We start from the raw sequence: 14,647 nt of genomic DNA, 5'->3' as shown, positions 1-14,647 counted from the left end.
TTTTGACTGAAACTATATTTTCTCAACCAAACAGCACTTCTATAGCAATACTATTTCAAGCTCCTACATCAGAACCCCGCTGGAGTATTCAGCAGTAACTTTGTTTAGACTCTTCCTTCCTGGAGAGTGACTCACCACCTGCTGTTCTGAAAGTCACAGGCTGCTCATGGCTGCAATCTCAGCAGTCAGAATCTGATCACAATTCCCAAGAACAACAGACTACACGCATTAGCATCTCAGCATATTTAGCTGCTAGCAAAACAAGACTCTGAACACCCATGGCAGACGTACCGCCTGAGAAACCGTACATTTTCACAGGCAAGAATGCCTCATGATGCTGCTGTTACAGTTACTGACTGACTTTATTTGGAATTGTTTAAAAGTGCATCAACACCATATTTTTACACTGGCATACAGGAACCCATGGAAACGATTTGCTCAAAGTCAGCAAGTTTAATTATTGCAGCTTAGACCAACTCCTTCCAGCAAATATATTGATTACAACTACTGAGAATACATACTTGATTCTTGAGTTATTACATTTCTACATAGACCTTGCCTTTTGAAAAACAGGAAGCAACACGCCTATTGCTCAGAATGTGTGAAGCAGCCATCATTCTAAATCTGAGTTTTACACATTGACTTATTTTGTCTATCTGTATGTATTCTATATACACACATATATACTCAAACACCACCACTAAGCTTTGAGACAGCAGACATGCAGGAGTGTTAAAACTCACCTGCGACAACTGTGCCACAAAACTGTCAATCTCAGTTCACAAGTTGAACTGGGAGTTGGAGAGCTAAAGTTGATGAATAAATATTGCAGTACAGATTTGGTAAACAAAAAAACATTCAGAAGATCTCCAGGGGCAGTTAATTTCCCTTTTCAGAAATAACCGTAACCAGGAATGTGACAAAAGAGTTATCTAAAAACTGAATAATTTTTAACACTGCAAACACTTGGTTTGTGAAACCACACTGCAGCTGCAGTTGGTGACATTACTGTATTACACAGTCAACAATAACTAAGGTCAGTTACCACTGAACAGTCACGCCTAGCTTTGTCTGACCAGACATAGCTATCAGCTGCCTGCCTTTACACAATACTTTGATAGTGATTATACACACAAAACCACCTATGCCTTGATTTTTTGTAATTTAGTCATTTAATTACAATTAATTAATTGAGCATGTCACACATCCAATTTATCACACATATTTCCTTAGGAATAACTGGAACAGGAAACTACTTAACCTCCTGGATTCTTGTATACACAGCCATCACTACTTCCAGGTGGCAAGTATCTTGAGATGTAACACAATACAGTACACGCTTTCACAGTTCATTAGCTCTGTATCAGAACAACATTTGAAAGTCAATCACAAAATATTTGTGTATTAGCTAAGCTTTAGGCAGACCCTGCTACATTATCTGGAATCAGATCCACAAAGCCAGGTACGTACACATTCAAGTTTTGAAAGAAGGTTTAGATGTCTTTTAACATCAGGTTATATGTAAATAAAACAAAACAGGCATTTTCTTTCAGAGGGCTCCTATTTTCTATAAACCATGCGACTGCGTCAAACTCATGTATAAAAATATCTTCTTCAACCACCAACACTTAACAGCAAGTTCTTAGATCTTCTTTCACTTTTCATAACAACAACAAATCAGCTGTACAGCCCTTGTGCTTATCAATAAATTGTTTGACAAATATTCCTTGGCAAATCTTGCTGTGACAGTTTATTATGTCATCAAGTACCATCCATCCATCCAAACCCCCTACTGGAAATCTGCCCGCTTTCAGCATTAGTAAATCAAGCAATGCATTAATTTTATTTTGAGCACATGCTTGTTTTTAGGCAACCATATCAGGCAGGAAACTCCCTTCAGGACCAAAAGCCAAATAAAGAATTTCTCCATCGTGAAATGCAGATAAACGTCTTCAATGAACAATCTTTCTTCCACAAAAGGAGATGCATAAAAACCCCATATCTAGCAAAGGACTGTTTCCTTTCCTCACATCTCAACCAGTAACACACAAATACTGTAGCAAATTCAATTCTGAAAGACTAGAACATCTTGTGCTGGTTTCACAGATGAAGTAATTCCTGCTGAACTGTTGTACTGGAAACTGAAAAACTGAACAATGCATTTAGAATTTCTCAAAGTTCTATTACTTACCAATCACTTGTAGAAATTCAGTGTTGCTGATCTGTGAATCACTAATACTAAAGGTCTCTTCTTGTCTCACTTCTCCTAGCAGAAATCCTTCCTACAATACCAAGGAAAAAAAAAAAAGACTAAAAATAGAAAAAACCCTGCTATACAGACATTTATTGTAACTTACATAACATTAAATGGAAAAATTAAAACAAAAATTTAGGTTGAAAGGCATATCTGAGCTGCAGTAGGTATAACCTATACTTTGGTTTACGAAGACTGACCTTCTGACTTACCAACACCCATTTACAACACTACAGGAGGCTGTCCAAAAATCATGTTTTACTGAAACCTTCTGAAGGTAACACGCCACTTGATGCAAGGCAAACAGGGATTACACAAAGCAGCAGCCCCGGCTACACAGGCAGGGGGCGGATGAGGAGGAGGAGGCCTGAGCGTGGTGCACCGCACCGCTGTTGTGCTGTTCCTGCAAAGCCGAGGGGAAGCAGAGTTTCCATCTGCAGAGGGTTACTCAAATTTACATATGGAGACTGGGCTGGACCTTGACCAATATCAGGGATCACAAAACTCAGGAGGTAACTTCAAATCATCTTTTATACTCCACCTCCGCCCAAAATAAGGGGAATAGGTGGAAATCAAGAGCTTTTGGCGTAAGCACTGAAACAGCGGTGCACCGTTTCCCAATGCGGAGATGAGGGAGCAGTCTCAGCCTAGAAGTTTGAGGGATTTAGAAACACCCTGGCTCTGCACCGTAACCAGGACCAGTCGCCGGCGCCGAAAAGACAGCGCTACTGCCACACGCACGCAAACACACGCAGCTTTCACACAGGCGCATTCTCTGCCTGGAGCCGGTTCCCTACGGGGTGGGAGCCCCGCACCCGCGGGGTGCAGCCCATGGGCCACGTCCCCCCCCCGCCCCCCTCGGCCCGCCCCAGGCGCGCAGGCAGGCCGGCGGCCCGGCCAGCAGCGGGGCCCAGCGGGTCTGCAAGTCACCCCCCGTCCCCGGGCCGGGGCCCGGCGGCACCCCGCGGCCACCCCCACCGGCGAGGGGCACCCCCCTGCCAGCGGCAGGAGCCGAGTGGGGCTGCCGCCGCCCGCTGCCACCCCCGGCCAGGGCCCCACCGGCGGCGGCCCGGGGAGGGAAGCGAGCCCCGGAGCCCCAGAGACGGGCCCGCCCCGCCGTGCCCGCCCGCAGCCGCGGACACCTACGTGGTCGGCGCTGCTGTTGGCGCTGTAGTAGCAGACGGAACTGAAGGTGTAGCCCGAGATGGAGGCCGCCATGATGAAGACCACCACCGCCGCCGCCGCCGCGCCCACAATGCACCGCGCGCGCCCGCCCGCCCACTTCCGGCCGCGCCTCGGGAGGGCTGATGGGAAATGTAGTCCCGTTCCACAGCCCGGCCGGGGCGGGTTGCGCCGTCCCTTGAGGGGTACCGCCAGCGGCGCCGTGTCGGGCCGGGCCGGCCAGGGGGCCGGTGCCCAGCTCCATGCGGCAGGTAGGGAGCTGGGCCGTTGGGGCCGGGCTGGGCGCCCCTCACCCGGGCGGGCTGCGCGCCCAAGGCCGGCGCTGGAGGGGCTGCGAGCGCCGCCAGGGAAGTGAGCGATGAGGCCGTGCAAAACCGGTGCAGTGGCGCGAGGGAGGTGGGTATGTCGGGCAGATTTTGCAGGGCTGGGCGAGGAGTTGCAGAGCACGCGCGGATGGAGCCGTGCCGGAGCTGCCGGAGCAGCGGTGCTGCTTGTAGCTCCTGTTTGTTGGATTTTTCAGTTTAGGCACTCCATTTTATGATGTTTTCAACATACTAAGCCCCCATGACTCTTCCGTTCTCCTTTTGCTTTGCAAAGGAAAAAAGTTTCAGCTCTGACTTTGCAAACAGCCTCCTGTTGCAGATGCCCTGTGACGCTCCAGGCTTCACAGGTGCCTGATGGCTTCATGCCTGTGCAGGTATTTATTTCCCCGCACAGATTATCCAGCAGCAGGGTGGCTGCCTCCAATTTAACAAGGCCAAGTGCCGGGTCCTGCCCTTGGGTCACACCAACCCCAGGCATCGCCCCAGGCCTGGGGCAGAGGGGCTGGGAAGTGCCCGGCGGAGAAGGCCCTGGGGGTGCTGGCTGACAGCCGGCTGGGCATGAGCCAGCAGTGCCCGGGTGGCCAAGGAGGCCACCAGCCCCCGGGCTTGTGTCAGCACTGGTGTGGCCAGCAGGAGCCGGGCAGGGATGGGGCCCCTGTGCTCGGCACTGGGGAGGCCCCAGCTCGAATGCTGGGCTCAGGTTTGGGCCCCTCGGGACAAGAAGGGCCTTGAGGGGCTGGAGCGTGTCCAGAGAAGGGCAGCGGGGCTGGGGCAGGGTCTGGAGCACAAGTGTGCTGGGGGGCGGCTGAGGGAGCTGGGGGGGTTTAGCCTGGAGAAGGGGGGGCTGAAGGGAGACCTTCTCGCTCTCCGCAGCTGCCTGAGAGGGGCTGGAGTGAGAGCGGGGTTGGTTTCTTCTCCCAAGTAACGAGCGATAGGATGAGAGGAAATGGCCTCAAGCTGCATCAGGGGAGGTTTCGATTGGATATTAGGAAATATTTCTTTACTGAAAGAGAGGTCAGGCACTGGAACAGGCTGCCCAGAGCGGTGGGGGAGTCGCCATCCTGGGGGTGTTCAAAAAACATACAGATGTGACACTTGGGGACATGGGTTAGGAGGCCTGGGGATGTTGGGTTGATGGTGGATGATCTTAGGGGTCTTTTCCAACCTTAAAGATTCTGTGATTCTAATGCCAGAATTATTACTGGTTTGAAAAAAAATTAGAGGATGTAGTATTAAGATTTCTTGGCACATCTTCATAAAATTAATAATTCATATTTATAATTCATAAATAATGGAGAGCACAAACCGTTTTTTTAAAGATTGCGCTGATTTCAGGTGATCCATATGGATTGCAGTGATGTAAATCTGGCCATTTGGAGATTTGCCATTTCTTAGAAAGCAAAGTATAAAACACTTCGACTTGGGCGGGGGGAACACACTCGCCCCGCTGCCCTCAGGGAGCGGCGCCGCCGGCGGGCGGCGGGCAGCGGGCAGAGTCCTCCCAGCGCCAGAGCGGCAGCCGCGGGCCCTCTCGCCGCAGCGCTCTATGGTGCCTGGTGTCGCGGTGCTTCCGGGCGGGCATGGCGGCGGTGGCGGCGGGGGAGAGGGCCGGGCGCCCCGCGGGCCCGGGCCCGGGCCCGGGCGGTGGGGAGGAGCCGTTCGGCCCCTCGGTGCTGGGTACCAGAGAGCAGTGAGTGGCAGCACCGCTGCGGCGGGCGGGGGCGATGGGCCGCGGCGCGGCGGGCCCGGGGCGGTGGGTCCTCCCGGTACCCCCCGGCGGTGCGGCCCGGCCCGGGGAGCCGGAGGCCCCCAGATACCCTCAGCCTTCCCTCTCCGGGCATCTGCAGCTCGGTGCCTGGGGGCACCGTGTTCCCGAGCAGTTTGTCAATCCGGGTGATGCAGGGGGCATAAAGTGGCGCTGCTGCGTAGATTCAGCCTTCCCGCCCTCTCCTCCCTCACTCTTTAATCTAAATCTTTTCCAGCATTAATTGAAATACTGTGTCCTTTCCCCCGACTCTAGCTGGGATGCCGCGTACGAAAGAGAACTGCAAACTTTTCAGGATATTGGAGATGCTGGGGAAATTTGGTAAATAAAATAACTCCACCAGAGTGTTTCTGTTATTTTGGTTTTAAAGTAGACATTGCAAAAACACAGGCAGCCATTTGGCGGGTTGCTGAATAGTTTGCGATGCTGGAAAAATGATGGGAAATGTTAATCTTGAAGCCACTGGTTCCTCTCTTGCCTGATTTTACAATGCAGATTTCTAAGTTGCACTTGGACAACTGCCATTATGCAGAAAGTGAGCTGGTAATTGTGGTGTATGTTACTAATAAATGTGTATTTTATCCCTGGGCTCAGGTTCAGCCGTGCAAGCTGCCAGTGCCACTGCCTTTTTTAATATATGGAGGGGCTTGACCTCCCAGAGATGGTGCTTTGGTGAATTTTAAAGCCATGTGATTAATTTTAATTTAAACAAAACAAACATGGAATATGAACTATGTCAGTTGTTACTTAGGTGCTGCAGTAAAAGGTGCTTTGCAAAAGCTGGAGAGAGGGAGTGATGAAATAAATTTGCTGTGCCATTTGCACGTTTTTGTTATCTTAATTACCTGAGCCTTTGTTTTTCATAGGTTTGGAGAAGAAAGTATGGTTCGCATAATCAGATGGTTGGAAAAACAAAAGATTCCCCTTGACAGCTCTGTGCTTGACATTGGAACTGGAAACGGTGTTTTACTGATTGAATTGGTTGGTATATTGCAAAGTTTGTGCATTTGGTACAGAATCATGCTCTGAACGCAGTAGTTCAAGCACGGTTCTCACAAGTGGCAATAGTAACCATGGCAAGCTATAATTTCGGTGAAAGACAAAAAGCAAGCAACCTAAATTAAAACCTGTATTGTGGTTTTTTTCCCATCAGCAGAACACTGGTTACTGTGCATCAGGTTTTGTGTTCTCATTTGGTTTAGGAGTATATAAGTGAAATTAACCTGGTGCTGTTGATATGCCCTAAAGAACATCCTGTCAGAGGGACAAGACATAATTGCAGGTGACTGCAGGCAGCATGTGGGACTTTGGTACGTTACTCCTTGCACTGGCAATGCTGTTAGGGGGTTTTAAAAGTGCAGACCTAGCAACAGAATGTGTGGTGTTCTGCTGAATGGAGATATCTGCCTTTTTGTTAGACGTGCTCAAACTTCTGGTTTCTTAGAATCATAGAAACATAGAATCATTAATGTTGGAAAAAACCTCTAGGGTTATCAAGTCCAACTGTCAACCCAGCACCCACAGGCCTCCTAAACTATGCCCTGAAGTGCCACGTCTACATGTCTTTTAAATACCTTCAGGGATGGCGACTCCCCCACCTCCCTGGGCAGCCTGTGCCAGTGCCTGACCACTCTTTCAGTAAAGACATTTTTCCTAATATCCAGTCTAAGCCTCCCCTGAGACCACCTTCTTGGTGCTGCCTGGAGTGTCAGTACTTCAGCATTGAAAATTTACAGTATTTCTTCAAATCAGCCAGTCTGATTATCCCTTATTTTAGCTTAACTTTTCTGTTTCCCTACATTTAAAAATGCTTTTCTTCCCATTGTTGTGTAAAACAGCTCCAGGTAAGGAAATCGTTGAGTAATACACAATGTACTCTCATGTGCAAAATCAGACCCTTTCTCCATACTCTGATAATAATACTCGTTATCAATGTAAAAAGTAGTTAAAACCAAATTTTTATGTAAAAAAATTTAAAAGTTGATAACACTTCTTTTTGAGAAGTATCCATTTCTGTCAGGGTGGAAAAACCTTACCAGATAACAACCTGAAGTGTTATAACGTCGTTGTTATAGAGTGATACAGGATGTTTAGGAGCTGCGGTATTTTTTTCCTATTCTTGATTGAATACGGGAGAGTCGGTAAAGAAAGGAACTGTCATACTGTTGCAGTTTGTATTGTTCTCCATTGGCTCCATTAGTTACTGTCGAAACGGAAAGGGATGGAAATCAAAGTCAGGTTTATAATGGAATTTTTTTTGACGTGGACTTCGATTTTTTAGAAGATTTTACAGCGTTTTTGGGGGCTGGCTGCTACGTTGCAGCACAGGAGATGTCATATTATCAAAAGTAGAAATTGCTCATCTCATTGAGATGAATTAGTTTTAAAGCCTAATAATGGTGATTGTTAAATGCAGTGCTAGTTAAGCCTGTGATTGTTGAAACATCTGACAGAAAAATCTTATAAATAAGACTTCAATTTTATACTGGCACCACTTAAAAATCTGAAATTGATTTTCATTCTGTAATGGGAAAACAGCAGCCTGTTAGCTTTTAAAAACTATTAAGCTGCCAGAAGAGCACCCTCCCTCCATACTTTAAGGGCCTCAGAGTACTGTGGTTGCTTCAATAGGAAATTTTCAGCCCAGTTCCCATTTGAAAAGTAACTTCAAAAATTACATTGTTTATTGTTTCTAAATAATTCAGGATCTCACTTGCTTACCTGATGTAAAAGAAATTTTTCTGTGTTACCTGCTAGGCTTTGAAAATCAAGTTAGGATTCTTTTGGCAAGCACATCAGCTACCGTAGAACAGTTCTGCTGCTGGAGTTGGACTTGATAATGTGGTAGAAGTGTCAATACTGGAAGCAGCAGTCAGACTTCAGTCATGTAGGACAGCATTGGGACTTCTGTAAAAGGTGGCTGCTGCGGGCATGTATTGCACCATCCTCAGCAGAGAAAGAGGTGCCCCAGAGTATGGTTCGTTGGGGAATACTGGACCCCTGGCATGCCATTAGCAGTAAAGAATAGTAAATGGGAGTCTAGTAAGAAAATTACTCTTAAACATAGCTAGGTCTAAGTGAGAAGGTGTCAGTTCCAGCAGGGAATATTGCACAAAAAGGAGGCAGAATAGCCATCTGAAAAGCAGGTAATAAACAAAGCGAAAACAAGAAAGACTGCTGTATCCTGTGTAAACTGGCCCCACTACCCAGCTAGAAGGCAAAACGTCCAGCATGCTGCTAAGTGTCTCCACACACACTGCAGGGATCTGCCCATCTGTAAGTGCCAAGAGAAATGCTGCTGGAGGCTTCCTCTCTTCTTTCTGCTTGCTTGAGGATGTCAGATACATAAACGGGACCCCTTACTGCTTTTATATGTGCAGTAGACCACAGTCCTACCCCTGCTAACTTCAGGAATCTGGTAGGCTACACTGATGACCTAATTCTTTTGCTTTCCAAAAATCCCTGCGCTCCTAAGAAAATGTTGCTGCCACATGGAGCTCTGACCTTTTTTTCCCGCCCCCCCGCCCCCCCCCCCCCGAGTACTGTGGGAGCCAACAGTACTGAAAAACTTCTCTGACGTGAAGGGTATTCACTGCCCGAGTGCGGGTGTCTGCCTGGCAGCACCAGAAACCCAAATATGGTGCTGTGCTGATAACATTGCAAACTACCTTCTGCTATTTAATCTGCTTTTGCAAGAAGCAGCAGAAGAGTGCTTGTAAAAACCACCTTCAGGACAGGCGTCCAGTTGCAGGATGCAGCGCCCTCACGTTTGGCACTTGAGTGAATGATCCCTTCCTGGCCATACGTAGTCAGGCCATACAGGTTTAGCAGCATTTAATTTTGTTTATCCTTAAACTTTCCTTTGCTGCCCTGGAGACTATAGGAGTGAATGGGAACTCCCTGAAGTGACTCAAGCTCTTCCTTTCCAAACAGAGGAGCTGTTGTGGGAACTACTCTTCCACCCCCAATTCTTCAGCACAGGCATCTCAGGAAGCTTGGTTTGCTCTGGGGAGGAACGTGGGCAGAAGCCTGAGCAATACACTGTTCTTCATCAAATGCAAACAACATGGTCTTTGTGTTTAGCTGAAATTATCCCTCAATTAAGAACAGCTGGCTAGTACTGAGCTCACATGGGCTGAAGGGGTGCTGGAAGGAGGAAAGACCGTTTTAAAAAATTCACACTGTAGTTTTCCTCGCTGTTGAGGTGTCAGCCTTTGGAACAAGTAGATGTGCAGCTGATCGCTTAATGCTAACTAAAGTCCATGTATTGTTCAAAACCAAAACATACCCAAGGCCCTTCCCTTCCTCTGCTGTTACTGCCTGCAGCTGGCCGTAAGACCATAGCTCTTCCTCTTAGGTTTGGATCTAGCCAGACCAACTGATGCACATGATACCCAGGTCTGGTCGCTTCAGCTTCCGCCTCAGAGTGAAGGTGTGTCACTGCCCTGTCCCACATGCCCAGCTCCGGCTGATACAAGGTGCCCATCTGCTTTGCAAAAGGGTTGCTAGGATCTCACTGCCTGAGGTCGCTGAACGGGGTTATTGTTATTTACTTCAAAGCTGGATTAACAGAAAGTCTCTGCGTGCTTTTTTATGTGGTGCATAATCTGCTTGAAAATTGCTGATACAAAGCCCTTGTAAGCATGCAAATAATTGCATTCAAATAGACATTAGTATGAATAATTAGAAAAATGTACGGTTTTACTGTACTAATAAAATATTACATATTTGGGCTCTTATGATTTCGGTTATAAACCAAATAATTGCTCAATCTCAAATGTTATGTAAGTGCCAGGGAGTTTTTCTTCTTATTTTGAAGCATTTGGCATTGGCACATGTTCTCATCACTGAAAATTCCTGGTTTCTAGGTTACTTTTGGTGCAGATAAGAGAGCCTGTTCCCCTCCAGGGTGTTACTTTTCACAGTTCTGCTCAGTTTTCCACTTGTTGACATAAACCAGCTTTCAGTCAACAGTTCTTTTGATGAGGTATTAGGCAGAATGGAGTAATTTCAGTTCCTTCCCCCAGCTACTTAGCTCTTAATGCTTAATGCTTAAAAAGTCTTTTACTTAGCTCTTGTAGTGGTAAGAGGAATAAAAATTAGTAAAAGGTTTTTTTTTTCTGGCAGATGGAGAAGGAGAGATGGGATGAATTATACATAGGGAATACACTTGCTGGATAAAAAAAATTGCTAGCACACTGATTAAGATTCTCTGCTTCTGTCTAGGCAAAGTCTGGCTACAGGAACCTCACTGGGATTGATTACTCTCCTTCTGCAATACAGCTTTCAGAAAAAGTAAGGGAGAAAGAAGGAATGTCTAACATTAAATTAAAGGTAAGTTTTGAGAGAAAGCTTATTGGGGAAATAGAAAGCAATTGAGCCCAAGATTAAGTGACCTAATTGATATTCACATGTACTCAGTATTACTATATTAATGATGTCTTTTGACATTTATTTGTGAGAGAACTCTAACCAAATAAATCTCTATTTACAAGAAGGTTTTTGGTCTTATGTTTTTGCTGTTTGTAACAGTCATTAGGGCTAACAAGATTTCCCTGCCTCTAGCAGGAGGCAGTGGGTTGCCATTTGGCGAGTTCTGTATTTTAGCTGCTACATTCTGAATTTCAGATTGGAGATAGAGGATGAAACCCTTCAGTGATAGAGTCCCTACCAGTAGCTGTGCAGCAGGAAGTTCAAGAGGCCCTGCTGGAGCAGGGGGTAGGACCAGATGACCTCCAAAGGTCCCTTCCAACCTGAGCCATCCTGTGATGCTGTGACTTCCTTTCATTCTGAGCTCGCTCTCTGCTGTGCACTTTTATCCTCCAGCTCTGTACCTGTATGTCTCTGTTCTTGTATGCCAGTTGTGATCTCTTTGTGGCAGGCACTGTATCCTTCTGTATTTGCACAGTGCCAAGTAGGCAGCACCTAGGAAACCAGGAAACCAGGGATCAAAGTACAAATAATGATTTAAAGAATGACCTTCAAGAACGTTAGTTTGAGGTTTAGATGGATAGGTGTATACACGGGCTCTACAGCAATTAGATTGTCACATAATATGTAGAGAAGAAAGAAGCTGACATGGCATTGAAAGTGTGAAAAGCTCGTGAGTTACCCTTTCCTAAGCACACCTATCGTCAGGTTTGAGGCTTTTTATTTTCAAGTCTTGGTTTGCATTAAAGAGTCAGGAGCTCCCAAGTAGAAGATTGTTTTCACAGTTGTAGACTTCTGGTTTAGGTGGAAGACTTCCTGGCTCCATCAGCTGAGCTGTCAGGATTTGAGATTTGCATTGACAAGGGGACTTTTGATGCCATAAGCCTTAATCCTGATAACGCGGAGGGAAAGAGGAAGCAGTACGTGAGATCTCTCTGCAGCATGTTGAAACCAGAGGGCTTTTTCCTCATAACATCTTGCAACTGGACCAAGGAGGAGCTGTTGAACGAGTTCAGAGAAGGTAAGCAGTTGAACAGAACTGTCTGCCAATTTACGGTTGTTCAAGGATGCGATGAATAGATTTTAACGTCTGTGTTACCATATCAACTTTCTCAGATCAGGATTAGACAAGGTAAAGTGACTGGTAAATGCTTCAGCCTATTTTCCCTCTGTTTTCCTCAGGAATTACAGCTTTTGTGTTTGCCAGGGCCAACGTGCCAAGGGAGGACAGGTCTTGGAGGACAGGGATTTCAGTCTAGTTACACTGGGAAAGGAGGGGGTTCTATACCTGGGTGATGTTTTTTCCTCTTTCGGTCCTTTATTACCAGACCCGGTTCACCCATCTGATTGCTTTGAAATTGGGATAACATTGTTACCCTTATTTAGGGGAACTGGCAAGTCTGTAACTGTGACCTTTTATGTTACCTCCTCAGCGGCCTTTCTGATCCACTGGAAAGGGTGTTTTTTACATGCCGGTTAGCTCTTGAATCTCATGCCCGAGGCTTGAAACTCGGTGTGGATCTATAATGACCATCCCTTCTCGGGAACTAAAATTACTGGCAAGTTATCATCTTTTCTGCCGTTAATTTGTGTGAGTCAGCCAGTTAAGATTTTTATTATCTATGGAAAGGTTTCAGCTGTATAAAGCAGTGGTGCAGTATAACAATACAGTCCTATAAACTTACAGAGTAACTGACTTGCAAGTTTTCCAGACGAATAAAGAATGGTTTGCAAAGGATAATCCAAGAGGAGAATAAAATTACTTCCTTCTAATAAAAGCGTTTTAATTTCTGTCTGGCAGGGTTTGAAATTCTGGAGGAGCTGCCAACACCCAAGTTTTGCTTTGGGGGAAGAATTGGAAACAGTGTAACAGCATTGGTTTTCCAAAGGAAGAAAGCGAGGTCATCCATCTTGGACAAATTAGATTAGTTGAGAAAAGTCTGAACTTTAAACCTGACAGAAAACCTCAGACACGTGTGTAAATAAATGCTCTTTGAGTACACAGTAAAATACTCTGTATGGAACTCTAAGGGACTATAAAACATTGCCCTAGAAACATTTCAGCTTTGCATAACTTGCCCATAAATTTTGTCCTTGCTACAACCTCACTTGCTTTAGGGAAGCTGCAAGTTTGTAAGTGAGAGAGAAATAAGGCATTCTAAATATGAAGACCAGTATAACTGAATGATATTTGTGTTTGGAACATAAAGATTATCTGGTAATTAATTTCTGTATTGGTAATCAGAGAGCAGTGGAGGTAAAGGTATTCTGCAAAGCAAAAAAAATCTCATTCCTCTTTTGTGTGATGTCATAGGGAACAAGCTTTTGCAATGTAAATGCTGGATGTTTTATTTTTTTCTTAGGTGAACATGAATGTTGCTGTTAAGGAGGGAAATGGATATAAAAGCTGTAGCACTTGCAAAAAAGGGACCAGTTAGTGCTTTAAATTCCGGCTTTCAGAGGTTCTCAGACTCAGCATAGTTCTGTCTCCAGAACTGCAATAGCTCAACTCTTTTCCCACAGAGGGAGGCTTTTGAGTGTTTTTAAAATCTCACTTGCCTGACAGCATGCATGCTTCATCAGTATTTTACACTGATCCCATGAATATATAAAGGTGTGATGTTACAATCTCACCAGCATGTGACATATGCCTGTCTCGTTATTAATTCGCTATATAGTAATGTCTTAAGAGCCAACAATGGTTGTATGTGTTCCAGTGAATTTCTCAGGACAGATTTTAGGTGTGTAAATGCAGAAGAATTCAAAGTGTAACTATCCATTCTTTTCTTTTTAAAAAAAAATCTGTGTGTGATCCTTTTTCTTAATTTCTTTGTCTTTATTCCTTGTGTTGTTTTATATTTTCAGAATACTACTATTGCTTGAAAGGTAGGAAAATGAGACTTCTTCTTGCCTTGACAAACACAGGCATTGCAGGTGACAATAAACTTGTTCTTTCAAACATCAAGGAGGCCTATTAGGCAATCAGGTTTTGTTTCACAGGGCAAGGTCATGTTTGCTTATCAGAGAATTGCTTCTCCTAGTTCCCAGACTACTTCTAGTTCCCAGGAGATCATTAAGGGTCAAGACATACTTTTAGTCCTTTCCCAGGACAGGAAATGAGGCATTATTTTCACAGTGGTGAGTCCTCCCTCTGTGATCCATCTGGTGATGTCTTCAAGGTAGGAATCCTAAATTCTACATCTTTTTGCACAATGGAATATACTGGTCCCATTGGAAGAATGGTCTGTCAGCAGTGGTGAGAAAGTTTAGTCCCAGTGAATAGCTCTCTGCATATTTGGCCGAGCTTGGGTTCCTAACTCAAGTGCCGAAACCACAGTCTTGTTATCATTTGGCTAGCTATTGTAGTACGATGTACTGCATCTGCCCAGCAGGCTTCCAGCAGCCAACAGGAGTGCTGTGAAATGTAAGTGGTAATTCAGACAGAGGATTTTTTTGATGGAGTAGTACAAAGGATTCAAAGTACACTACTGATAACAACCTCAATGAAAAGACTCTGACATTTTTGTAGCCAATTTGGCATCAGGTAGAGTTAATACGACCAAATTTTAATTGACAAGGACTCTGGCAGGATGTGTTTAGGGCGTCTGTTTTCTTCCCCTCTGTATTTTTTGCTAATGAAGGCATGATATGTGGTTAATCATGGGTTGAAAATAAATTCATGGCTGTCATGGA

At 45.5% G+C, this 14,647-nt stretch overlaps 2 protein-coding genes across 4 annotated transcripts in view; one reads left to right on the top strand and one right to left on the bottom strand.

Annotated features, from left to right (window-relative positions):
• Window positions 1-3,731, bottom strand: part of ABRAXAS2 (abraxas 2, BRISC complex subunit) — a 20,609-nt gene extending 16,878 nt beyond the window's left edge. For both annotated transcript variants that reach the window (XM_064464350.1, XM_064464352.1), the window contains exons 1-2: window positions 3,401-3,731; window positions 2,192-2,282 (exon numbers count right to left, since the gene is read on the bottom strand). In XM_064464350.1, the coding sequence (XP_064320420.1) occupies window positions 2,192-2,282; window positions 3,401-3,472 (163 nt within the window). In that variant the 5' untranslated portion in view covers window positions 3,473-3,731. The remainder of the gene's footprint in view (window positions 1-2,191; window positions 2,283-3,400) is intronic.
• EEF1AKMT2 (EEF1A lysine methyltransferase 2) lies at window positions 3,714-14,647 on the top strand. Of its 2 annotated transcripts, none has more exons than XM_064464355.1 (6): window positions 3,714-3,832; window positions 5,780-5,845; window positions 6,391-6,505; window positions 10,751-10,858; window positions 11,759-11,975; window positions 12,756-14,647. In XM_064464355.1, exons 1-6 carry the CDS (start codon window positions 3,795-3,797, stop codon window positions 12,881-12,883), a joined length of 672 nt encoding a protein of 223 aa, XP_064320425.1. In that variant the 5' UTR covers window positions 3,714-3,794; the 3' UTR covers window positions 12,884-14,647. The 2 variants fall into 2 exon arrangements, with proteins under 2 accessions (XP_064320425.1, XP_064320424.1); XM_064464354.1 differs by lacking the exon at window positions 3,714-3,832 and adding an exon at window positions 5,315-5,449.

The sequence above is a fragment of the Phalacrocorax carbo genome, chromosome 12, assembly GCF_963921805.1.
Source record: "Phalacrocorax carbo chromosome 12, bPhaCar2.1, whole genome shotgun sequence".
Classification (NCBI taxonomy): Eukaryota; Metazoa; Chordata; class Aves; order Suliformes; family Phalacrocoracidae; genus Phalacrocorax; species Phalacrocorax carbo.
The sequence above is the reverse complement of the archived record's forward strand: the minus strand, read 5'-3'. Positions and strand labels throughout refer to the sequence as shown.